The sequence below is a fragment of the Molothrus ater genome, chromosome 2 (genome assembly GCF_012460135.2).
Source record: "Molothrus ater isolate BHLD 08-10-18 breed brown headed cowbird chromosome 2, BPBGC_Mater_1.1, whole genome shotgun sequence".
In the NCBI taxonomy this organism is placed as follows: domain Eukaryota; kingdom Metazoa; phylum Chordata; class Aves; order Passeriformes; family Icteridae; genus Molothrus; species Molothrus ater.
The window spans coordinates 63,965,245-63,992,319 of NC_050479.2; the positions used below are offsets into that span (position 1 = coordinate 63,965,245).

The 27,075-nt window shown below is 38.7% G+C and overlaps 1 protein-coding gene across 2 annotated transcripts in view; it reads right to left on the reverse strand.

Annotated features, from left to right (window-relative positions):
- The window catches only part of INTS6 (integrator complex subunit 6), a 38,848-nt gene extending 12,055 nt beyond the window's left edge, over window positions 1-26,793 (reverse strand). The window contains exons 1-7 of one of the 2 annotated variants that reach the window (XM_036407003.2): window positions 26,391-26,793; window positions 26,066-26,143; window positions 25,195-25,344; window positions 10,007-10,096; window positions 2,842-3,025; window positions 1,761-1,886; window positions 773-927 (exon numbers count right to left, since the gene is read on the reverse strand). In XM_036407003.2, coding sequence (XP_036262896.1) covers window positions 773-927; window positions 1,761-1,886; window positions 2,842-3,025; window positions 10,007-10,096; window positions 25,195-25,344; window positions 26,066-26,143; window positions 26,391-26,501 — 894 coding nt within the window. In that variant the 5' untranslated portion in view covers window positions 26,502-26,793. The remainder of the gene's footprint in view (window positions 1-772; window positions 928-1,760; window positions 1,887-2,841; window positions 3,026-10,006; window positions 10,097-25,194; window positions 25,345-26,065; window positions 26,144-26,390) is intronic. The other variant, XM_036407010.2, reaches the window with a different exon arrangement.
- Between the last annotated feature and the right edge of the window lie 282 nt (window positions 26,794-27,075).

The following is a 27,075-nucleotide window of genomic DNA, read 5'->3' on the forward strand; positions in this document are numbered from 1 at the left end:
CATAATCACTCCTCAAAAACCTGGATTTCAAACAACTTCATCTGTTTTCTAACCAAGAGATAAAATTTATAAGAAGTTCAGTGAGTATTAGTCAGCACATCCATTTCATATCAAAAACCCAGAAGAATTCAACAGAAGTCATCATGAAATGTAGGTAACCATTACACAACTGCAGGATTTCTACTTTAATGATTTCAAGTATAAACAAACACAAAAATGCATTATACTATACTAATGACTAGTTCTCAGACAAAAAAGCAGTGGCATATATTCTTTTGTGAAAAAGAAACAAATTAATCCTTAATAAATTAATTTAAAAGCTGAGGTTTTCTCAGTTTGGATAAATTGAAGTTGTGGCTATACTGCACAATAGCAGACGAAATTATATTCACTTGGTAGAATGAAAGTAGAACTACCACAGCAATTCAAGTTGTCAAGATCATACTATCTTTTATTAATAACCTCTAAGGCAATAGAATTTGATAGGCTTTTACCAAGTGCCACCATTTGATATTTAACAGGGTTCAAACAAACACATGTTTTGGGTCAAAAATCTGTTACAAGCAGTTTCCTAATGCTTCAAAGTTACTAAAAAGAAAACCCCATGTTATTTGCTCATCAGTAGTTTATAGGCTTGCATGCATCACTCCTTGGGTCACACTGCTTCCGCATTTGCTACAATGCAATACATACGTCAAGATTTGAAAAAAAATCAGAATAGGAAATACTGAAATATTCCTGCATGCACAAACCCTTTATCTTCAGTACATACCAGTGTTGGAGAATTTTGATCTGGCCAAAAAGATTCAGGAACAGGCCAATGACCTATAGGAACCCCAGTTTTAGGGTTTGGTCTGACATAGATAAGTTTGTGACAGCTGTGCCAAGGTTGGGGTCCAAAGGGTCTGGATATCTCCATCTGCCCATCTACAGAAGAAAAAGGCTTTGCGTCAAAATAGTGTTAAAACTCAAGAACAATAGTTAATAACTTCTGTGAAGAGTAAAGATTTATAAACCCAGGGAATTAATTAATTATTAATTAATTATTAATCCTGCAGTTAATATTATTTCTAAGAATAGCAGATAGTTGTCAGTAAGCATGCCTGCAAAAACACAAACTGAGAAACCAAATAAGCATTGGATGTTTACAGGATGAAAGCCTAGAAAGACAATTATCTAGAACCCTTCATTATAATGTCTCTTTTTCCTCCATTGTCATTAACAGAACCTTCAAATCCAAGCATTAAAGTCATACATGACTAATACTGCCAGAATTTTTATTGCAGCAATGTAAAATTTAAAAAAACTCACAAACTTCTCAGTAACATCCAAAGACAGACCTAGCTAAGCCATTTGGAATGAGAAATTAATGCCACACAGGTGTACTTGCTATTTTAACTCTTACCACAGGCACTTTAATACACTGAAGAAAAAAGGATAAGCCCAGGTCTTTCCATATCATGTTATTTACATTCCTAGCTGGTTGAAAACTGCTTAAAACATATAAATCCCTTTAACTATGCCTGACATGAATAAATGCATTTAAGATTACCTGAGTGGTTTGACCAAATGCAGAATGTCTGGCAGCTACAGCCAGTATTTTGAGATACTACAAAGTTTCAGACTTAACAGTAGTAAGTCCTTTTTGTACTTAAGTGTTGCAAATTGCAATCATTTCCCTTTTGACTTGACATCTACTAAGTTGCATTGATGACAGTCATCCCTGTTATTTGATACCACAGCGTAAAAAATTTAAGTACCATCAATTGGTGAGGGATCTGGTCCAGCTTTTTCAAAATTTATTACCACTCCACTTTGTACTTTTTGCACCAATGACTCAAGACATTGATTCAGCATTCTTGGAGAGCACACACAATATGATCGACCTAGAACGAAACAGTCAGAGTTAAACCTCTTCAGTGTTTCTGCCTTTATTTTAACTAGGATCATAGAAAACTGTTCAACCACCACACACATTGATTTATGTATGGATCACTGATTTAGAGCTTCTCCTGAACACTCCCTCTTTTTTAAGCAGCAAGGCAGACTAGTGAAACACTGACAAGTGCCTCATTGGAAATGTTTGTATTTTAGACCCTTAATGACTATCTCAAATTCTTGGTTTCATTCGTGGAAAATGGGCTCCCCCTTGTGACAGACATCAACATTTAAACTGTCCACAAATTTCAGTCAAAGCACTTGCCAGTACAACCTACATACAGTCAGAAAGCAGCAAATCCTTTTGGAATACTTTTCAAAGCTCTTAATTTCCTCTCTATCACACCCTCTCTGATGCACTAGAAGAATACTTTTAAAACGTAATAAACTCAATGCCTGAATTTGATCTGGAATATAATTGCTAAGATATTAACAATATGATCTGTAACTGGGAAAGGCACCAATTCTGCAGAATAATTATGCATTCTGAAAGGCATTCTGTGTGCTCTGGAGGAAAAAAACCTAAAACAACCCACTTCCTTCACTCTGGCTTTTTTAGACCATGGTGTGACAGGAATTAACCAAAACTGTACTGCAGAACAGACTCAATTACTACAATTTCTAATTGCAATACCAAGGTGTAGTAGAAAAAAGTAAGTTCCCTTACAAAACATTTCTGAAGAAAGCAGATTCACTCTTCCAAGATAGGCTACATTTAATTGTCTGTAGCTTTATTGCTGTCAGTCTTTTAGTTTTATTATAACAGTCTTGAGAGTTTCTAAAAGTACTGCAAGAACTTAGAAATCCTTATTCCATGGCATGGAATCACAATTAATTGAACCAAACTGAATTAATTTACACTTTGGAAAGTAATGACTTGTCAAAGGAAACAAGAGCACTCACCTCCTGTGACTTCACACATAGGTGTGATAGCAGAGTCATCCACAGGCACCCCTGTCATCTGTTCTGATTCTGGTGCTGTAATACCAGGCAAACGAAGAACCAAAGCAAATAACCTCTGATCCCATCGAAAGGGTTCCTTAGTCAACTCACTTCCAGGTAAAGGGGAATTGAGAGGTAAATGGAGCTGGAAAGGGATTTAAATCTGTGAATACACAGCTCTTAAAAGAAACAAAAATTCAGGTTTCATAGCAATGGTAATTCACTCTATATAGGCACATTTCTCTCTCCACACACATTTAATACCTCGTTAACAAAACTGAGACAAGCTCCTAAAGGACAGCACAAGGCATTCAGAAGATCCTAGATGCTCTTTTTGCATCCGGATACTTCACACAGATTAGTGAGAAAAAGAAAGCTTATCCAAATATTTAACTACAGAAGCCCTGAACATATAGATTTGCAACAAGTAATTCAAGTTCCAGAATTTTGATACATCCCCGGCTGATGACAGCACTGTCAGCACAAGCAAAATTCTCATTTCACCTGGAGCACTGCAGCAACAAAAAGGGGAAAAACATCCCCAAAGCAATGACTCAAGTGGTGCAAACAGTTCCATTAGCACACCAAATACAAGGGAGTTAAGTCCACATGCTGAAGCAAACTCAACATGTCCTCATTTTCTGTCATGCAGCGTGTTCAAAGAAATCTCAACGTTCTCAACCCTCAGCTCCAGTGCTAGCAAGAAAGTACTAGTCTGTTCCAAAACTTGATGCAAATCTCACAAGCACTCATTACATATTGCCTTCATTTCTAGTAATAGTGCTTAGAGAATTTACAGTAAGTTGTTAAAAAAGGCTTTTTGTTTGCTTATTTTTAAGAGATAGCTTGGAAGCATTAAAGCCTGATTTCCAAAACCAGATCCTGCAGCTATTGATATTTACAATTGCAGTATCTCATACGGGGAAAAACATGTAACTTATTGTTTGAAAAGCAATCAATTTATTGATACAATCTTGAAACTAAGAACAAATTACTCAAAATGTGGCCAAGAATCAGAATATTTTGCACTTTTCAGCACACCTGATGATTCCTCTAGAATTTCTCTTTTTGCTTATGCAAGCACAGAGTACATTTAAGAACAGAACTATTTTCTCCAAATGCTTCATGTTTTACACGAAACTGGTCAAAAGGAAGGAACTCAGTGGTTTATAACTAACTGCTTGACATGCATGTCTTTCCCCTCTACACAAAGACCCACAACGACTGCCTGACAATGGAAACTCAGTTAAAAGAAGATAAAAGCATAGCCACATTCTTAGTTAACAGCCTGGAATCCTGACTGTAAGAAGACTGATTTGCAAGCACTCCACCATCCTCACTTGGGGGTATTAAGGAATGCCAGTCAAGCTTTCCTACTTAGATCTGACTGAAGATATACAATTTCCAAACAGTACATTGATCTGCAAACAAACCTGTTTACACCTATGTAACAGCATTGCTTTCCTTCGGGCAGCATATATACATTTTTTACTATGAATATTTATACATATAAAGTATCCTATTAGATCCTAGACCAACAGTATCCTGAGTTCAGTTTACCTCAAGCTACAAAATATTTCGTTGGCTCAGCTAGTTATATGGAGAGAACTCCAAAACCAAAGAGTAGTCAGAAGCTGGCCATTGCATTATGCACATGTTACTATCAGAAGTTTTCAAACTGTAAGACAAAATGCAAAGCAATCATCATCAAGTCAAATGTCCTCACCTTCCTTCCAACAATTTAATTCCAGTTAAGTTTAACATCCTTTAACATATATACTGGCGAAGTTATAGATTCAAATCACCCCATTCGCAGACATTAGTAACTTGGTCTTGTCATCTCCAGTTACCTTTTTTTAAACTGGTATTGTATTACCATAGCAACTGCATACCTAGCAGAAACTAAGATGAGCCTAGAATTCTACATCTTGCATTTCATTTCCTTCCCCACGCATATTTTAACATGAAGGCATGCACACATTTTCCTTTCTCAACAACCAGTATCAAAGATAAAGGTAGACCGAACTAACTAAGGGAAGGTTATTTACCAGCTGTGGTCTTCAACATGTGACTGCACATAGACAACACGTGTCCTCCCAGCTCAGTACGAGCAACCAGCTGTCTTGTCTCATCATTGGCTTGTAGGAGCACACAGAAGCCCGACCATTCCCAAATGTCACAATGATAATGCTATTACACAATCAGTGCATGCCTTATGCCACTCTTCCTGCCTTTAAAACAACTGAAATATTCCAGAACTACGAGGGGGTGGAAGATAAGAGTGTTCTAGAAGATCTCTTCAGTACAAAGTTACTGGTGAGCAGGTTCGTTTTTTCTCAGTCCTTGTTTCTACCTACATTTATGCAACCATGAGAAGCAACACAGTCTAAAATCGTGGGATGGGAAAGAGGATCCTAGAGACCCTAGGATGAAAAAAGCTAGATAAGCATTAGAACTCTCTGCACTGGCAGGGCAGTCTGAGAAAGACAGTAATGATATTCTGGCAGTGGCTGCACATACAGGCTCATCCACTAGAAAGGGCACCAATAGAACTGCTGAAGCTTTAGTACCCAGGTAATAACAGGCAGCTCCATCTTGGGACATCTCATAAAAGGGTGTTAGAAGACGAGGCACTACACAAAAATATGTCTACAGTCAACTTCTATTCTTGTACCAAAAAATAAAAAAAATCTATCGGCAAGTAACCTTCCTTGCATGCTTTTCTGGTACCCAAGAAAAGGACAAGACATCTGACATTCTGCCAAGCAAATGCAGCCTTTCATCCTTGAAGGACTAAAGACAGGTAACCATTCAAGCCCAGCTGAGAACATCAGCTCTTGACAGACTGAGAAACTCTACTTACAGTTATCAACAGCATTGTTTTCTCATCTTTTTCCATCCAATCCTATGCAGTTATATAGAAAGACAAATTGTTCTTCCATGGGAAACAACTCAAGGAGATCCCAAAGACATCAAGGTCAACTGACACACCATGTCAATACATTATATACTTGGCCATTCCAAAACCAGCATTAGTCATCACCAAGTATTCACTGAGCTGATAGTTATACATTAAGAATTTACACACCAAGAGCTTTGGAGCTCAGTGTCAAGTGCTGTGAACCCAAAAACTGCTGCTAACAAGAATAATAAAGAAAAGAATGGGGACATACATTTAATTATATTTGCCATATATTTCTCGCAGAATTTGTTTAGAAATCAAAACTGGAGGAACTATGATAAAAAACATAATAGAGCATTTCAAGTTCCTGATTAATCTTGACAGTAAGCAGAACCTTGCTGTGACACTTGTCACAACTGCTACAAGTGCAATGCAAGGTGATCAGCTCTGGGAAGGATCAATGTGACAATGCTGAACAGCTGTGGGATGAAGTCACATGAAAATCACAGATTCTTCCTGTAAGAGTTTCTCATAACTGGAAGATCAGCGGAATGGCAACATACAGAAACCAAGCAGCATTGCTCAATGCTTTTTGCTTGTATAATCATTTATCAGAATGTATCAATACGCTAATAACTCCATTTCAGTCTTGCAGACAAGTTTAATGCTACTTAGAGAGTATGTTGAGGGAGGACAAAAGAACATAGCTCAGCAATTGTAAGACTCGAAAAATATGTTATTTCATAATATGAAGAGAAATAAGAAATCCCTTCAAGCATTTAAACATTTGCTTAACAAAAGATGAAGAAAGGGCGAAGACTGAATTTGAGGGATCAGGCCAGAATCAAAAGCCACTCCATAAGGAATCCATAACATGAGGCCAACTAATTAATGATGGCTTGCCAACAGTATGAGCCCATCCCCATCTCAAGTTCTGACTCAAACTAGTGAGTCCAGGGAAGGGTCTGGTCAACAAGCCATGCAGAACATAGAATTGATGCTGGCACTTTTCACTGGCACTGATGCATTAAAAAGCAGCACCAGAAGGGATAGAACTGAAAGTGTTACTGACTTGTGCAGGTGGAGAAAACTGCATAGACAATATAAGTTCTGTTTTCAGTCTGAAAGACCACACCCATGAGGGACAAAGCAGCACTCACTGAAGCTCAAGGCTCTATCTGCAACAGCCGTTTTAAAATCCACATAGGAACAGGACATCTGAAGAATTCAGCAAGAGCTCTGAAACAGGGTTTAAGCTTGACTGCTTCACACTAAGGCAAATGACAGTGTTCCCATAGTGATAAACTGATTTCATTGGTAAGAATGCAAATGTTCATCTGAATGACAAAGCTTTGAGAAAACTTGCCTCCAGGTCCCATGCTGGCTTCACAGGCTTTCTAAAAAAAACCCCAACAAAACACCAAAGCCCAACACTGTTGGTTATCTTGTATATATGCCTTAAAAGAACTAAAAATACGCTGCCTCAGTCGATGCTAGGAGTAAAAACATAGCCAGTGGGATATGATCACTTCCAACACCAACTCTGAAAAGCCTCCTCGAAGTCAAACCCAAAGAACAGGACTGACATTTCAAAGTGATTGAAAAAGCTTTGTTACTGAACCAAAGAGGAGCAATCAACTTCCGTATCTCCAGGGTGGTGTTTCTGTACTAATTCTAGCTCATTTCTGTATGTCCAACTTGAGAGGAAACTGTAAAGGACACTCAAGGTAGACTGAGAAAAATTCTGATCAATAGAACACACACTGACAAAAACAAAAGATCATCCCTTAAAGACAGTAGTAGGACCTTCGATACTTTGTTCCTCTTCTCTGCGATAGTGTTAAGAATGTTTCTACCAGTACACCTATGGCCAAAAAAGGAAAAAAAAAATCATATCCCTTGCTGGGTATGAAACACATACCCAGTACACACATATGGAAAAGCATTCAAACCTGCTTGCATTCACATTTTGTCTTGCAAGCACAACAGTGGTCACTTCACCTTCTGGAGGAATGGAACACCTTTACATTGGCTTATTTCTAACAAAAAACCCACGCTAATTCACTATTATTAGAGCAAATTCTGCATTTCGGGAATGCAATTAACAATCACAAAATTGTAACATTGGGCCTGATTTGACATCATCACAACACAAACTCTGGTTGTAGCACACACTTATCACACATGCTTATCAGTCAGCACTGCTCATGAACCAAGTCTAAACTCAGTAGATTTATGCAGGCACCAGGAAACCCCTTGTCTCAACCTAAGTTACAACAGTTTAAGGATGTGAATGTATGACCAAATGGTTGCCTTGCTCCAGGAAAATGTCTTCTTGTGAAGACTAAGATGAAGTTGTACTCACATTAAAAGGAACAAAAAAAAAACCAACCTGGATGGCTATGAAAGTCCTGATTCTTGTTGTAAAATGAAGAGCTTAACTACTAATGCACCTTTCTTACCTAATCATTTTGAATAACAAAGATGAAAGGAAATGTAACACAGAATCATAGCACTGCATACACCAGAAGGAACACATGACACTTACACAGTCCAGAGACTTTTGACTGCTCAGGGCCTTGTCCAATGTAGCTTTTACCATCTCACAACCACTGGTCAACATGTCCAGTGTTTGATCACCCACACAGTTAAAGATTTTCTTGATATCTCATCAGAATTTCCCATGGGGACAACTTGCAGCTGTTGCCTCTCATCCCAGCCCTGGGTACCTCCAGGAAAAGACAAGCTCCCAGTCCCATTCAGCTGTTGCAGAGGGTGGTAAAGCACTCCCCAGTCTTCTCTTCTGAAGACTGAACAAACCCAGTTCTCAGCCTCTACCCAGAGACTGAGTTTCTCTCTGAGCACCTTGGTGCTCCTCACTCCAGTATGTCAGTGCCAGATTTTACAAGTCATCTGACAACAGAGATTCTTCTCAAGAAAGGACTTACACAGCTAAAAGATTACCCAAAACAGTATTCTGCTGCTAACAGCACTGTATGTTGCAGAAGACTCTGAAATCAGTGTCACATTACTCAGTATCTTGGACTGCACACATTCAATCACAGAATTCATCTGAAAATAGGTTAATGGGTAAAAAAAGTATGATGGAAGTAAGATTTCATACAGATAACCTACTTGTTACCATGGATCCAGGAATTCCATTTCAGTTACTAGCTATGCTTCTTAGGAGTCCACACAGAATTACACAATTATTTAACTCTCTTCAAGTTATATATATTACAAAAACCACTCAAATACCACTTTTCATACAGACAAATTCTGTAAGTGCTGTAACAATGCAATATAATACATTATTAGGAGAAATCTGAGTAACTAATGAACAGCAAAGTACAAGTTAATCTGTACAGTCAAATGTGGTGCAGCACAGGCAAAAGTCTGAATTGTCCTCTTAAGTTTTAAATGGACCGTTGGATATTAACCTTTTCCCTGAAAAGGGAATGAACTTAGGGATTTGTTACAGTTTGTTTTGGTTGGTTTTTTTTTTTTTTTTCACTACTGCATGGAATGGGCACTGAGCTGGCCTGACCAATCCTACCACTTCCATCTTTTTAAGGAAAGAATTCAAAAGGGCCAGTAAGTTAAAATAGCTCAGTGCCTCAGCATTTGCCATACCTCTGAGTTAGCCAGATGTCTGACTGGCTACTCCATATATCAAGATCTTGATTTTAAACTGCTCTACAGATTTAACTTGGAATATATTTCTTCAGTTCTTACCTTGAATTATAAAGACTACTCATTTGATTATAATCTTTTTAAGAACTCAGTGTGAGAGTAGTACATGTTTCACACATTCCCTAGTGGCAACATCCTTTGGGAAATCATTACTTTAACTTGGGTCTATACAAAAAAAACCCTCTATCAAGACCAATTAAGGACACATATGCTTTATAGAAATCAATTTATTCTGCTAACATATTTTAAAAGCCATGAACTCCTTAGGGCAACTCATTCTATTTAACAGACCAACAATTGCACCACAGGTTTCTGTTACATGAAGGAAAAAGAGTTATTTGGTTTTTCATAGTACTATTGCATAAAATTACTTGAAATTAAAATAAATTACTTGAAATTAATCAAGACACAAGCAAATTTAAGCTATTAATGAGCATTCTTCTGAGGAGCCACTTATGCTCCTACTGTAAACAGTATCAATGTTTAAACAATATTTAGTACACATTACTGTAAGCAGAGGTTAGATCTTACCTCTTCCTGTATCCCACTGGTAGTAGTTAATTTACTTCCATCAGTAACTGTTATAATTATTGCTGGCTCCAGAAAAAAAGGGTTTCGTCCCTAAGAGGAAAAAAAAGCAGTTACTTAAAATGATGTAACAAACTCTGTTCAGTCATTAAATAGCCTCTGATATTGACTAACAAAACAACAAAGCTTGAGGTATTTATTCTCATGTACCACATATTGCAGCAAAGGAGTTTTTTAGCCTTTTTACACTCATACCATGGAATGCCAGACACTTAGCATGTCTGTATTCAATGAATGCATACAGAAACAGCAAAAATGGTTAACACAGGACTTCAAGAATAAGGCTTGCAATGTATTCTGACAAACAAGCAGCTGTTTAGAGAAGCAACCATCTCCTCCAAAGGTACTTCCAATTCTCCCTACTCCAGAGCCAATTTTGTGTGATTTAATTACTTTGTGTCCAAGTAAAGTATTCACATAGTATCTTGTGATCATGACACCCGGGTTAAGAACTACTACTCTATGTATTAAGACTGATATAATTAGCACCCATCCCATTCTGATCAAACTGGTTCAACATGCATACACAAAATCTGCTTCAGAAACAAATACTTGAAAAATAGATAAACTTTCTGTATGTATCATTTAAGACAAACATACACAAGGCAAGATATTCTAGGATCCCAGCAAGACAGGCAGCTAGCCTAGCTGTAGCAAAAACTTGAGGCCAGTTATTGCCATTCCTTTATCTAGTGCCAGCTCTAGGAGCTCTCTAAAAAAACTCCAAAGTATTCCACGGATACATCAACTCCAGCTTAGGTAACACATTTCACTCTACCAAGGGTTAATAATGGACTGAATAAAAGTCACCACAAGATTTTGTTTAGTATGTCCTGTTCTTCTCTTGCTAATATCAAGGCCTTATTTTTCTTCCTCAGGAAACAAAGAAAAATGTAACTAGACCTGCAGCCTAGTTCTGCTTATAAAGACAAACTATCTCATGAACGGTTGCAATTTACTCTAAAAACATGGAGAGAGAACTAACAGGTTTTAAAAGACCTTTTAAACCCATTTTTAGAACCCATTAAATATAAAAGATCATCTACTGATTTTGTGCTTCAAACAGATCTATTATTTAACAATCTCATATATTTGGTGAAGGGCATCCAGTTTGACTACTGTGGCAGCACCACATTTATAGTGGTCAATATTTTCTCAAACCTTTGTAAAAAAAGATTAAAGATTTCTTTTTTAATAGCATACCATTACTACAAAAAATAAGCAAAAATCAAATTAAAACAAAGATCAATCTCTCCCATGAAAGCCAAGCTACTTCATAATTTAATTTAAACAATTACTCAAAAGGATTTAAGGACCCTCAAAACACCCCATTTTAATTAAAATAATTTCCTAAGAATATTTAGCCTTATTCAATTCTTAACAGTTACAGTATGTTATTTTGCCAATAGTTTACCACAACTGCAAAACATCAGCTGGAAGCCAATTACATTGCACTGAAATAATACAGAAAGCAGAGTTTGTAACTATGATATTTCTCATGAATACTAACCATAAAAATACTTGAATTCTATTGCTATTAAATTACTGTAAAAATGAATTGACAACTGACAAAAATAACATATTTATAATGTCATAACCAATGCTAAATTAATATTCTGGTGCAATTTCAAATGCAAGTATTAAAATTTCCATCTCTGACAACACCTTTTATCTGGATATCCTCATCATCTTGAAAAACTTTTTTATTCCTTAACTATACTTTGTCTCAATTTTTTCCTATCCAAAGTTTAAGCCTTAAACAGCTGGTGTTAGAATGATCATGAAATTATAAGGAAGGAAACAAGAGTTGCTACACTTGAGCTCCCTATGAAACATGTCTGAGGAAGGAATGTCTTCATTCTCAGGCTACTCTCTGTAATTTCACAAGCATTTTACATATACAAAGGATAGTCACTCACACACTAAGAATCAATTGTTTTCAGAAAGATAATTAAAATGTATCATGGAAGAATTTCAGTAAAAAAGCCTGTTACTGAGTTTTACTACTTTTTGACTAAAAATTTCCACTTTTTAAAGACCACCACTGACTCTGCTGACCCTGCTCCCCTACCTTAGTTATACAAAGGCATTTGAAACCAGTTGCTCCAACAAAACCCCATCTTATTTATCTAAGCTCTCAACAGTCAGACATCATAAAATTGAATTCCAAAAGACTTACCAATTCTTTTAACTAAACTGCAGCACTTCTGTCAACAATTGGTTGAGAACTTTATTTCTACCTAATTAATCTAATTCTACAGCAATCAAATTACTTTCTATTTCTCTTCCCATAGAAATACGCTTAAAAAAAACCCAGCATTTACAAATTTTGGAAATCTCATTTCTCAAAACACATAGCAACATCATTGACTGTAAATGCATAGGTAATTAATTCCAGCCCAATTATTTTGGCTATGCAGAGGAACTGTGAATGACAGTGTACACTACCATCTCTTTGGCAGCTTACAGGTATGCTGCAATGCACTGGGGAAAGCATCTCAGGGTTACAAGGTAAAAATAATAAGCCTGCTTACAACTTACTCTGATAACTAGCTAACCAGCATGAGGTTTTATTTATTTCAGAAGCAACATACTGCTTTTCCTTCTGAAAGTTTGTAGCAGTGGTGAAAAAAGGAAGAACCACCTACGGTTTTAATGGCTGACCACCCTCTAAAAAGGTACAATGAGGATTTTTTTCATTCACAATCTACATTTTCAAGGACAGATGTGCACCAAGACAACGAAAAGCCCTACAGACCTCTTTTGGAAACAAAGTTACTTAAAACAGCATGAATACCAGGGAAATTTTGCTTGATTAAAAAGGAAGCAAGAGATTCAAAGCCTTAAAACGAATTTATATTACACAACATTTGAACAATTTGACAGCTTCATGGCTGCTCCCAAACACAAAGAAACTCAGCTGCATTGGTTGCCTTTCCCTTGGTCTCCAGCTGAAGCAGTTCTGTGCTCAGATAACACAAATACAGAGCACCACTGAGCTCCACACCACTCAAAATGGGTCACAGAAGAGGCATCCCATGCCACACCAGCTTGCATGATGCTCTCAGAGAGAGCCTCACATCAAGCCAGAAAGTGTATCAAATTATCAAGACACATTATTGCCTGGTTAAGGCTCCCACAATTAAGAATTCACTCCCACTGGCAAGTAAGCTTAGCATCAAATTTCAGTGTGACTAATTAATACACAGATGATTTTCTTTCCTTCTTCCAAGTGTAGAGGTAAAGCAGTTCAAGACCTATTGTGACCTTTACATATCCAAGTATACAATATTACACATGCAGGAAGAGAAGATAAAGACTACTGTTATCTCAAAGCACACATTTAAATATTAATTTCAGAGTCAGAAGTGTTGCAGAACTGAAGAAATGGATGAGGTAGAAATGCGACCAAATCACACCAAATCAGAGACTAGAAATGACACAATAAGCAACTACTACAAAAATAAGTTTTTAGTAGGACAGAAACTTGAAGCTCAAGAAAGGTTGGAAGCTGAAAATAGACATGAACAGAACTTAAGTGCATATTTTTTAATAGAACATATGACTAGGAACTGGAAAAAATGCATTTTGAGATCACGACAAGTGTCTAAAAGGTACACTTCCACTTCAGTAAATCACAAAACTCTGCAAGCTGTATTGTTATCTATCTCCCATTACATTATCTCAGCAGAGCCTTTCGATTTTCAAAAATATCAGCCCTAACTCTCAGTAAATTTAGACACCTGACCAGGAAACACAAAATTGCAGTATCAATTTTTGAATTCAGTCTTAGTTTTTTATAATTTAGAAGGTCAAGAGTCTCAAATGCTCTCGAGAATCTGTGAGCAACCATTGTTCAAAAGCAACAGCTTAAAATGAAATGTAAAAGTCAGAATGACAAAAATTATTAGCTTTAAAGCTATTTTTTAACTGATAAACAGCTTAAAAAATATCAAAACACTGAGCTTGAATTTCAAACTAAAACAGATGGTCCAAATCCACCACGGTTTTCACTTTTTTTGTTTCCTAGAAACTTCAGTTATGCTTTAGCAAAATCATGAAATGTCTAAGACATTAACATTTATTGGAGACTTTCGCCTTCATTGCTCAAGGCAGAACACTATCAGTCAAGTACACAGAGGTATTAACAACTGTTCTGATCATCAGTTACACAAGAACTGCAGCATCTTGTGCAACTTCTTACTTGTCCCTCTCACACTTTCAGCAGCTTTGGCTATTTTCCATTATCCCCCACAGAATTCATCTCTGTAGTTGGCAAGTTCCATAGAACCAAGTGTATTTTAAGCTTTTGCACAATTGTTTCCCAAGTCACAAGCTGAATACACTGGCATCACAGCAGTATTTCAGTCAATTTATAGCTGGCAATTAAACTCAACAAAAATTACTTTGCCTTTAAGGATTTTTAAATGTATGTAGACACACAGCACAACCATGCATATACAAGCAATGAGCTACAGTACTAGGGAAAGAATATGCTTTCAACTTTGGTAGACCAGTAAATTCTTTCCTAGTACTTGGTAAGAAGCAAAATGTCTTTAAATTGAAGTTTTCGCAGATGAAGCTAATCTATCACCTAATATTTAACACAAACACACTGTGAAACTTTGATCTATCAGAACACAAGAAGAATATGCTGCAGGTGGGGGAGTGCAAAAAGGGCAGTCAAATTCTACTACAACATTTGCATCGATAAATCTGACATCTCACATGATATGCCACCATAACAGCACCATAATTCTGTGGCCAGACTGAAAAATATAGCAGCTCTAAGTTCTGTCACAGTGTTATCTAATTGACTGAACCTGCATGATAAAAATAACTTTGTAATTGTATTTATTTACTATGTCTGTTTTAGAACTGAAATTGATTCTTTGAAGTGGAAGCACCTCAGTGTCAGAGAAACTTCTGTGCTTTCAGCCTAAGAGCTGAAGAACATACAAATTCTGTAGAGGCTTAAGATCTGACAAAGATGGACTTCACGCACAAAGAAAGTTGCTAACTCATCTATCTTGCTGTCCATAAAGATTTCAATATGTTCCCTTGATGCTGTTGATTATTCAAAATATAATACAGTTTTGCAGTGGTAGCAGTTCTGTCTTAGTAGAAGATCAGATATTTGTAGAGTAAATGTATTTCAAGATCACTTTCAGAAGTCACAGAAGTAAGTTCAACGAGAGCTACACCAACCAGTTTGAGTTTTACACAGGATGGGTATTTTGAAATATGTTAAGATTTCAAGCCATAAAAGAAATTTTAATACAAACTAGAAATCTCCCTTAATGCCTAATTAATGACAAAGGCAACAACACCAGTCACAGAGAGAAATCTTATGAAGTAACCTAATGAAAGCCCCATTCCAGAAATTACACTATCTCCAAGAAAAAATGGCCAGTGTTTTTCTGAAACGGCTGCTGGACAGCAGGATGACTCTTTCTATTAGACGTAGTCCACACACACACACCCCCCTGCAGTATGGACAAGCATCCTCTGTCATAATACTGACATCTTTAGCTCTCCCTGCAGTACCCGAGATGGGAGGACTTGTGCTCTGCCTTTTGTTCACACTAGGCAGCTGGGAATCCTACCTCACCCACAGACAGGTTTCAGAAAGAACACAGGAAAATTCATCACCTAATAAAGATAATTTGAGAGATGACCTCACTACAAGTAAACGAAGAGACCTCTAAATCTTAAGGGGAAAACAACTGCTATCAGAAAAGCAGGTGATAGTAGCAGGTTTTAGAAGACCAAAGTGTGGTCCCAAAAACCACAAAGATCTAGCTCCTCTGTATATATAATAATATGCACACCCAGGGTGAATAAAAAGATCACACCTCTTCAACTCAGGGATGAGGGAAAGAAATAGGTTTGACAAATGCTTAAGGAGTCTGGACTGAGGCCAAAACAGTAACTGTACTAGAAAACACCAACTCTCGCCACTACCATGGATTCTCCCAACATCTCCCACGGGTTTTGCCGTAGTTTCAGCTGCATAAAAGCAACATTTACAAACTGCTATTTGGCCAAAATAGCCTATCAGAGAGTACCTCACCTATGTAAACTTGTATTTTACTTTGTAATTGGAACACCAGCCAGCAGAGGGGGCACAAGTTAATAAAATCTATCCTCATAGGAGGTGTTTTGAGTAACAAGATAAACCTGAGGCATGCTCTATTTGCATACTACCTCAAAACACACAGGAACAAGTTAATACCTCTGTCTAAATCCATGTATCTAAAACCCCTAAATATTCTTGTATAAGTACAAACAAGAAGTAATCCCTCACTGAACTCTAATTTCTCAACATATGTTTAATCCAACAGCTGGTTCATGGTTTAGACACCATGGAAGCACATACTATCATTCCACTTCTTCCTTTTTTTGCTGCAGACTGCCCATCTTTGGAAGGCTCAGCCACAAACACTGAACTGCATTATGGACGCATTCCCTTTGCTTTTGAAGCTTAGCTTCCCCCTCCCTCAGTATTCTATCTCAAACTATTTTGTCTTTTGGAGAAAACCTTAAAAATAGAGCTTTAGGAGGCACAGTAGAATTTATCAAGGTCTGAACCCATGCTTCCATTAATATACCATCTCCCTCCTCCCCAAAACAATGGAAAATGCTTTTCAAGCAGTAATGATTTCTCCTGCACTCATACTCCGAAAGCCAACAAAACTGCAACAATTTTACAGTAAGGATGGCTACCAAAAGATATCTTTCCTCCATGAGGCAAGACTACAAAACCTAAATTCAGCTGTCCTCCTCCACAGACTACAGCAAAGTTACTGAAGGCAAATTAATTTCCCACGCTGTAGACAATTATTTAGTTAACTACATAACAAATACCTAAGAGTTACTACATTGCCCAAGACATGGGCTAGTCACAATTTCTTAACTGGAATACTTATGTAGGATTACAGGGCAGTTACATGGTTTCAGTTTCATTTCTTACTAGCACTACAGATTAGGAGTAAATGAAATAATTTTTGCTCACACAGTGTTTGTACATACCACTGTTTGGTGGCATGAAGCTTTCTGCATCAGGCAACCAGGAACAAATTAAGTTATAGACTTAAATAAAAAGAAATTTAAAGAAAAATCAGTTAGCAAAAGACTTGCAAAGCAATTGTAACAGCAGACTTTTCCTAAGGCTGAGCCAGAGATCAAACTCCTCAGCACATCAGTTACAGAACTAAGGAAGAATTCTTGAAACAACCATTATGTCTGTAACACAGGCTACCTAAGTTCCATTTAAGAAAAGGAAATTGAGGATATTGAGAAAAATAAATGGAACAAAAGCAAGTCATTTGCTCCTTGTTATTTTTGACCTAGGTATTATCTCAAAAAAATCTTTTTTAAAATAGCCATTTATTACTTCAATTAACTACTGAACCTCCAAACACATCACCTTAAACTAGCCATGTCCAAGGAAAGCTAAACAGCAAAAACCAAAGATCCAGTCAGGTATCACTGCTGTAATTTGAAATGCTAGAGACAAAACACCTATCTGAATTGCAAAAGAGACAACAAACCCATTTTCAAAAACGAAGTCACAGAATCTTACATCAACCGCTTGCTCTGCTAAAGATTGCATGTTTGTGTTCTATAGGTAATGATTTCATTGCATATCCATCCTGAAACATGCCACAAGAAAATTCACTGTGCTTAGTATCATTTTTATAGATGCTCATAACTTTACACGTTGAGTTTCCAAGTCTGGCACCGAATGAACTGCTTAAAGACTATTTAATTGCACAACTTCAGTCGTTTTGGAACTCCCTCAGAAAGTTTGTGCCAAGAACAAAACCAAAACTAACAGCAAGAAAACAAAAGAGGCAACTCAAAGCAGCCTGAAAATGAGTTTCAATGCAATTTTGGAATACACAATCTCCATACTGAATAATACACATGTGAAAACAGAAGGCATGTGTTAAGGAAGCAGTTTAAGACTCTGTTCATGTTGAACAAGAAAGGAATGATGAATACATAGCAGATTTACTAAGACCTCAAACTTAAAACCTCAAGATACTTTCATGTGCCTAAATCAGAGAGGTCCCAACATTAGTAAGTCACAGTTTCAAAAATCACAGGTTAATATATAGGTTTGTCCTCTTTCTTTCATTTAAGAACAGATCTAATTGAGTTTTAAATATCACATTATATAAGTGATAATTTCTTGATTAACTAGTAAGTGTTCCAATTTAGATTAGCTCCTTGGTAAGTTTCAAAAACAATTCAGTCCTTCAATCTTTCACAGTTACATCACAGTTAAAAAAACCCAAAACATGCATAGAACAGGGATTTTATACATAATGAATTCCAGCAAGTAACTAAACAGTGAAAAACCTCATTAAAATGAAGCACAAAATGCCACTAACATTTGAAACATTTAAGTACTGATGTGACAGATGTATAATGCCAGAAGGTGAAGAACTTTAACTTTTTCTTAAATGAAATTAAATGATTTACCTAAGCAGCAAAATCAACTGCAATCACAACTTTTATCTTATTTTTAAGGCAACTTAGAGAAAAAGATGCACCTTATCAGTTAGTTACAGATTAATAAATGCATCACTACTGGAATCATCTGAAATTGGATAATCAGCCAATAAGTTACAGGAGTTTTTGGAGTTATTTGAGTGAGCATAGCAATGAGCTGCTAAAAATAGGTTCTATTTGAGCCTTTATAAACTTTTTCTAAGAAAAATAAATTAACACAATCCATACCAAACATAACCTTAAAGTCAGGTCCAATTACTCTGAGTTTAAGATGATTTTGGTTTTATTTCCTAAAAATATTTCTGAATGTTTTATTCCAAAAAAAACCTGACCTTGCCAAGCCCTGGATCAAGTCCCTGATTAGAGAAGCCTTTCTGCTTCACAGCAATGACCTTACACAGCTGGTTCTGGCTCAGTCAGTGCAATTCAGACTAAGTCAGGCCTCTATCCTCCATATGCTGGAGAAGGGTAACAAATCCTACAGTTGCCCACACACTAATTAGAGGGAAAAAACATAACCAAAATACACACCACCAAGAAGAAGAGACAGACTTGTTTACAAAAATCTCCCCACAAATTAGGGGGTTAATAATCCAGAGTACTGATAAGCTGACTAAAAGTAGCTTATTGACCTATGAACACAGAGCAATTCTTCAGAATAACTTCCCAAAGACTCCCCCACAATTCCTTCCTGGAGTTTACCACCACAACAGCAGGAGCAACTTAGCTGTTCTAAACCAATTTTGAACCACCAGAGTTCAGTCCAGTTTATTAATCTCACTATCAAACACTGATTTATTTTACTACATGAAGTCACACAACTTGAAGCAAGGCTAGTGCAACTATGAACCCATGAGAGGCCACAAGTTCCAGAGCAGAGATCTAGGCTGAGTATGCCTTACAGAAGATGTACACAATCAAGATGGCATTCAGGGATTCAAAGCTGGGAGGGCAGAACTGTTGCAATAGAGATGTCCACTTTTCACTCATTCTGTATTTACTGAGCATCAGAAAACACCATCAGTGCTCTATGTGAGTCCAGTGACATATTCTGTATTTGTTCAATGTAGCTGGACAAAATGCACAGTGTATGCAAATAAATTATGAATGAACGTGTTATGGCACCGCCCCTTCCAAATCACATTTGTTTGAAGTATCCTCTTTCTGCTACTGGAACAGATTGATGAAAATGTTTTCACTGGAAAAAATGAAGTACTTCATGAAAGGTTCAAATTCTTTAAAAACGTACTGGATTGGAACTAGACAAGTGATTTTAAAAACATTTAAGACTTTTGCTGAACATTGCTGTGCTGGGAGTGCTAAAGGGCAAGCAGTTCCACATCACAATGTGAAAAAACCACCCTAACAGTGCCTGCTGTAGCTCTCACTAGAGGGTGTTCTAAAACAAGGACAGTATGTTTAAAGGTTATGGTCTAAAAGGTGTAAGTTCAAACCAATATGCTTCATTTCATCACACAGCAGATGAGAAGGATTCATTTTTACCAGCACTTCGCATACAGGTATTTGACATCAGCAGGCATACAGGTTCATGTTAAATCCATTGCCATTCCACAGAAAATATGAGACTGTGAGAAAGCCTCTCATATTTCTGCCATTATTACACTTACGATGTTGTTTACTACTGTCTGACATTCTCCTATTTGGTTTACTACTGTCTGAAATTCTCCTATTTGGTTTACTACTGTCTGAAATTCTCCTATTTGGTTTTCTTGGGCGAGGGGGGAAAAAAAAAGAGACCAGGAGAGCTACTCTGGAAGTGTAAATCTCTGCCTCTACCAACATGAGAAGCAAACTGCATGTGCAACTGTGCCAGCATGACAAAGCAGGAAACGCTAACCTAAACTTTGGTTCCAAATTTGGAGGCACATGCAGCATAGGCCATTTCAGTGCAGTGCATTATGATCCCAAAATACCAAGACAAAAGCCATACTTCAAAGTATTTTGACTTTTGAGAGTAACAAAATCCAGTAACAATCCTAAAAAGTCTCTCAGGAAAATAAAACTGCTCCACAATTTAAAGAAAACAGAACATATCACTGCAGAAGCATAATGTAGTCCATGTTAGAGAACAGTATTTCTTTAACTTTTTTTGTGGTTTTATAAGCTCAGGAGATTCTAGACAAGTATATACGCAAGCAGTCAGCCTAGAATGTGTGACTTAAAGCTGTCTTGTGTCTACAAGTATGATTAGACATTACCTCCTAGGTACACTGTTTACTGTAGTTGGTACTACAGTATTTATGCCATTGTGGCAAACCACCCTGAACTCTACAGACCAATGCCAAGTTTTACTGTGGGAACACATCAGCAATTCAGCACTGTAGCTGTAAATTGATCTAAACCTATACTAAGAACTATCAAGTGGCAGTTAACCTAAGATTGTGTTCTTTGATGGTCATACCTGGCATGACCACAACACTTCGAAAAAACTTATTTAAAAACAATGCCATATGCTCGATACCTTCCAACTTCCAGCTCCGAGTATATTCTTAAGTTCCCAAAATATGCTTTATCAGTTGAATTTTATTTGGATTTCAGTTTTTTCCTCAGAAGATTCTAGTTATGCTTCTGCTCATATGTGATATACACTACAGAATAAAAGGCTTTCACCAGGACTGTACACAGCCTAGTAAGCCACCCGGTGTTTCTTGTGCTAATCTAAATCCAGGCAGCATCTTATTCATCAGTGTGAATGAAAAATGCCTAGTCTAAATCCATTTGTATTAGACACATTGACTTTTCTGTTTCAGAGCAACTAAGTTAGCATGTGCTTTTGTTACATTAGATTCATTTAAAAGTTAAACTCATCTCATAGCAGTAGTAATGCTGCTGAAAAACGTGCAAGATACTCCAGTGAGATTTTAAAAACTCATAAAAAGCTTATATTATTGAAAAGCACTTCCTATATACAGTAATAAAGCAATCTCACCCTGAAAAAATATTAAAAATACTTTGAAATCCATTCAGTTAAGTGTATTTTATCCTCTCAAACCTTATTCTATGCTATACTGCCAAAAAAACAGTAAGAGACTTCAGCATTTCACAAATAACAGGCAACATGAAACACACAGGGTATCAATAAATCAGAGTTTGGACAATTTCAAGCATCCATCAGATTCCAGCTTTGGTAGAGCTATGCTGGTCTTTGGCAGGTGAGTATCAAAACACCATTGATACATATTTTAGCTACCTCAGATTCAGTGCTTAGGCTTAAAAACCTTACTACAAACTGCAAGTAACTGAAGCTGATGGTTTATTTCAACCATTTGTTTACATTTTCACTCTACCATAACGGCAGCTACATTCTGAATGCTTTCTGTTTCCACAGAAACATCTATCAGTATTTAACCTTTCTACGAACTATAACAAGCTGGCCATTTGCTATACTCAAAACTATTTGGTTAAATCGTGACTAGTCATGTCCTGCTGAACAAGCCACAGTTAAAAGAGCTGAGAGTGTACTTCAAGAGGACAAAAAACCTGCCAGTAAAAGGCTGGGTATTTCAGACTACCTGAAATAATGGAAAAGCTGAACTGGAGAAAATAAGGAGTCAATTATCTAAGTGTAAACTGGGCTAATGAAGTACAATATTTTGTGTGATGTGACAAACTCTTACTGAATTTAATGTGTTTAAACTGACTTCTTCCTGGAGACATCCAAATGCTGTATTTTTTTTCCCTAAGCTCTCCATAAAAATGCAGAAGGTGAAAAGGATCACTATTTTTAGTGAATGCTAAAAGCTGACACCCTATTTGAAGATTTATTCTTCTGCTATAATCACCACAAAGCATACTAAAGGGGAAAAAAGCTATTGGATCCAAGCAGTAATATACTGAAATTACCAATCTGAACTTGCTGCAAAAGGAACAGCCACCTTAAAATGTGTACTTTTCAAAATCATTTTTTCTTAACAAAAGCCTCCAAAACAATTGGATCTAGCAACTCCTCAGTAAGACAAAATATTTATAAAGCCCCTATCAGAGCATTTATATCAGAACTAGTTTATGAAAAAAATCTTCCAGGCTTTTGACAATTTAAGTGTGTTGACAGTGTCCTTTAAGATCTAAATGTGAATCCTGTGATCAGCTGATCACATGGTAACTCAATCATTGCATATGCAGTATGATAAAGACTCATAATAAAAATCCAAACATTTAAGTAGCAAGGAAATATGAAGCAGATTTTCCCCAACTCCAGAATGACCCTTCAGCCATCATTCTTGTTCAGAAGGTCAGCTGATGGAGAACTCTGGTCAACTCTGAAAGAAACGGAGTATACTGAGTCACTCTGCCATTTAAACCAACAGTTTGCACTCAGCAGAGGTACAAGATGTCACTGGTGGAGACATAACCAGACAATCCCATCAGGCTTGTATCATGTCTTGTCATTAGCATGTGTAAGAAAGTCTGGTTTACAATTCACTTTTGTGTAACAAGTGGATCTTGGCCAAGTATCTTAGAAGTTTGTCAATACACCAAAATACAAGCATGACAGTTGAAAGATGTTTAGCCAGAGAAATTTCCCACAGAAGATTAAGAAGTTTGGATTTTATTATGTCACATAATACCACACCTAAGATGGTCTGATTGTTGCTAATTTTTGTAAAGTTATCTTCTCTTATTCTAATATACACAGTCTTCAAATATCTGCCTGCTAAATTTCAGCTAACTACTCTTTTATAGGGTTAATATTTGTAGCTGCTTTAGAAAAAAGTTAATCAGCAGTTTATGTTCTGAGTGAAAACCATTTAAAATGCAACTGACCATTCTGACCACTTTTATTTTCCTGGATTCTTAAGTTTCTCATATTATGTATGGTTAAACACTGATTTGTCTGGACTAAATTTTAGGTGGTAGACAAGAATAACAGGATGATGACAGGCTACGAAGCCATAGTTTTAAAGACCAATGAGAAGATGAAGACAATTACCTGCCCTAGAGCTCATCCTGCAAATGCTGAAGGATCAGTTAAATGTTGCAGAATTTGATTTATTTTTTAAAAAGTGCTATTTTGGTTAGAATAGCCAAAATGGGAACCTTTGACTTCAGCAGCAATGACCAGCCACTTGCAGTAGTCATCTATTTTTGCAGATGCTAAAAAGAGTTAGAATTTCTGTTTAGTCACCTGACTGCACATTGTGAATACCTCTTCAACAGCTAGCTCCACATGTGGAATGGAGCAAAAACGTGCTTAAGTGACAGGGGGTACAAGCCCAGAGAGACAGACAACCCAAACAGATCAGGCAAGAAAAGAGCTGCTCTTTTGCTTCACAGTCAAAAGAGCAGCTCTTGCAGTAATGAACACTACTAGTGAGTCAAAAAAATAATGGCAACTCAACTGCCCACTTGAGTAGTTGAGCACAGCTGGCTCACTTAGAGCAAATTATTTGACATAGGTTTAATTAGAATAATTATCACTAGCAATGGGAAAGAGCAATATTTTGTGTATGGGCATACAGGGGTTAAGTGTTCAAGAATATAGCTCCTGCAACTAAACAAAAACACCAGAAAAATGGAAAATTACACAGATGTATGAGGACATCAGATGACCATAGGAAAAAACCTCATGTGTGGAACTAGCCCTTTTTTAAAGTTTCATCACTAAACAGGCATTTTTAAAATGTTTAGGCTGACTTGATCATCTCACAGTAAAGCCATACCATGCAGCATGACAAATTTCCTTCATAAACACACATGGCATGTTATCACAAACTCTGCTTAGACTGGGAAATTGTGAGGGAAGAAGGGGGACTTTTGTTCACAATCACATTCCCATGTTAAATACAGAGAGCAGTAATAAGTACTAATCCTCAGATAGAGGACAGAGAATTACATGAGAATAACAAACAATAAGGGGAGATTCAAGTTGGTATGCCCCACATGAAAAGTACTAGTAGCATCCTTCATGTGAAACAAATCCAGGCTTTGATCCAGCAGCAGAAAGAACTCTGAGTCCTAAGGCACACATTTAACCTACAATGTCTGTATTTTAGCAGCTCATACTAATGAGCATGACAATGCTGGCGCACACCAAAAAACTCCTGTTTTAAAGGATAGCTGAAATAGAGATATTAAAAAAGCACAGCTTCTCAAGGCTCTGATACAACAGGCAGGTTCATAAAAATACATGTACGCAGAGAAATGTTGTGGAAACTCACTGGAAGGAATGCGTTTTGAAAAAGCACTCCCTCCAGTACTTTTGGACACACAGTGTTGTTAGAAAAATGGCTCATCTCCTAAACTGTTCAGCACTGTATGGAGAAAGCTAAGTTTTCATAACCCTATCAGTCTCACCAGCTATGGTACCGAACACAGACTCAACAAAAAAAGGAAAAATTTTAACTGAAAAGGTCTACTTGGAGGCTGTATCACAGCTTAAAAACTGAGCAATGACTGAAATTAAAGAACAAAAAAAGTTGGGTACCAAACTCACTGGCTGTATTTCTTCAAGCTAGCCGAGCTCGGCTTACTTTTTAAAGAAGCCCCCATATTGAATATTCCATGAAGATGCCACTTTGGACAACTAGCTAATTGCTGTTTCTAGGAAGTTTGTGTTTTAAGATTTTTCCACCTAGTAACAGTCAACCTACCTGCCCATAGTTGTCTATGCCAGTTACTAATCTATTTAAATTTAATAAATCAAAAGCTGTTCTTAGGGACTGGCCAAGAGTCGTAAGTCCTTCAGCTTGAAGGTTTTTCAGTTCATTCATAAACGTTGCATGGTTTTCCTTCCAGCCAGCCTGCAAAAGGAAACGTGAAAAGATTTATTCTGCAGATATGAGTTTTGCTTTCCTGTTAGGCTACAAAGAGCCTCCCCTGCTGCATGCAGCTCACTACAAATAATAATAAAACACCTCAGAAGTTAGTATTTGATGTTGCTCCAAAAAGCCTGAAATTATGAACTTCTCTTAATCCTTAGAACTCCCCGTTTACCAAATGAGCATTTTGCTTTGTTCCACGGGACAAATTTCTTTGAGGACACGGGTGCCCAAACCTTAGAGTTATTTACATCACCCTCCCAGAGCCCTGCCCAGATGGGAGCCAACTGCGCTGTGCAGCGACCTCCAACAGGTTCACCGTCCGGTGTCATGTGGACCCCACCGCCCCCTTCCCCCGCGCGGCGCGTCCCCCCCCGCCGCGGCGGGGCCAGGGAAGTGCCGTCCCCTTCCGAGTCCGGGGCTCTCCGGGCTCAAGTCGGTCCTTCCCCCGGCTCGCCCCTTCCCAGCCGAACTCTCCTTGGAGTTGCTGTCACTTCTCCCAAGTTGAATAAATATCCCCCACAGTTCATTGCTGCTCGCACACACCGCACAGGGGAAAAGCGTCGGCCATGTTGATGTCAGCGCCGCCGCCGGAGCCCGTGTGTGCCGCGCTCCCCGGACCGCCGGCAGCCGGGGCGAGGCGGGCGGGGGGCGGACGGGCCGGAAGGAGGCCGGGGAGGACGGGGGGGTGAGCGGGGGTTACCTTGATAGCGTAGGGCGGCTCCTCGAAAGTGACCAGCATGTACCTGTCTCCCCTGCTGGCCGGGTCCCGGGCTCGGAGCTGCGGCGCGGGGGACAAAGCAGAGGGTGAGCCGAGAGGCGGCGCCGCCGCCGGAGCCCCCCGGCTCGGCCCGGCCCTCCCCTCCCCTCCCCTCCCTCCCCGCACACACACGCACTCTCTCGCTCGCTCCCGCCCGCCCTCACCCCGCGCCCCCAGCCCAGGCAGCCCCCCGCTCCCTGCCGCCCCCTCCCCGCGCAGCCACTCTCGCTCGCTCTCTCGCCTCCTCTCGCAAGGTAGAGCCCAGTACCTTCATGAAAGTCTCTACAGCGCCTTTGGCTATGTCCAGATAGGTGGTGCCCAGATGGGTGCGCTGGTTCATGGAGGCGGACGTGTCTATCAGGAAGAGTAAGATGGGCATAGTGCGGAGGGGCCGGCGGCCGGACGCTACATGGACAGCGGGCGGGGGGCTGAGGGGAGAACCGTGGGGGGAGGTGAGGGGAAGGGGGAGAGAGAGAAGACGGGGGACGGGAGAGGAGTAAGTGGCTGTGAGTGCTGTGCACGGGGAAGGGCGCCTCCCCGCTGCCCCTCTGCCGAGGCGGGGGGGAAGGGGGGGCAGCCCTGCCTGCCCTGCCCTCCTTTGTGTGAGGGGCCTGCTCAGCCCAACACAGGCTGGTTTATGAGGGAGAGGCGGATAGGGCTGCGCTGCTGGCTAACCTTCCCCCCACCACCACCTTCCTCCTCCACCGCCGCTCGCCCTCCCCTCCCCCTGTTGATGTTACTCAGAAGTTTCAGGCGGAGCAGCCGCAGCCCCGCTACCCCGGCACTTTCTCGCTCTGACTGAGGCGCTTCCTCGCTCGCCTCCCGTTTTTAAGGCAGCCTGGGTAGGTCGGCCCCGCCCCTCAAGGACACGTCCCCGTCCCATGTGACCGCCTCCCGGCTCCACCATAGGGCCCCGATAACCGCTCCTTAGCATATTCAAATCGGCGGGGCGG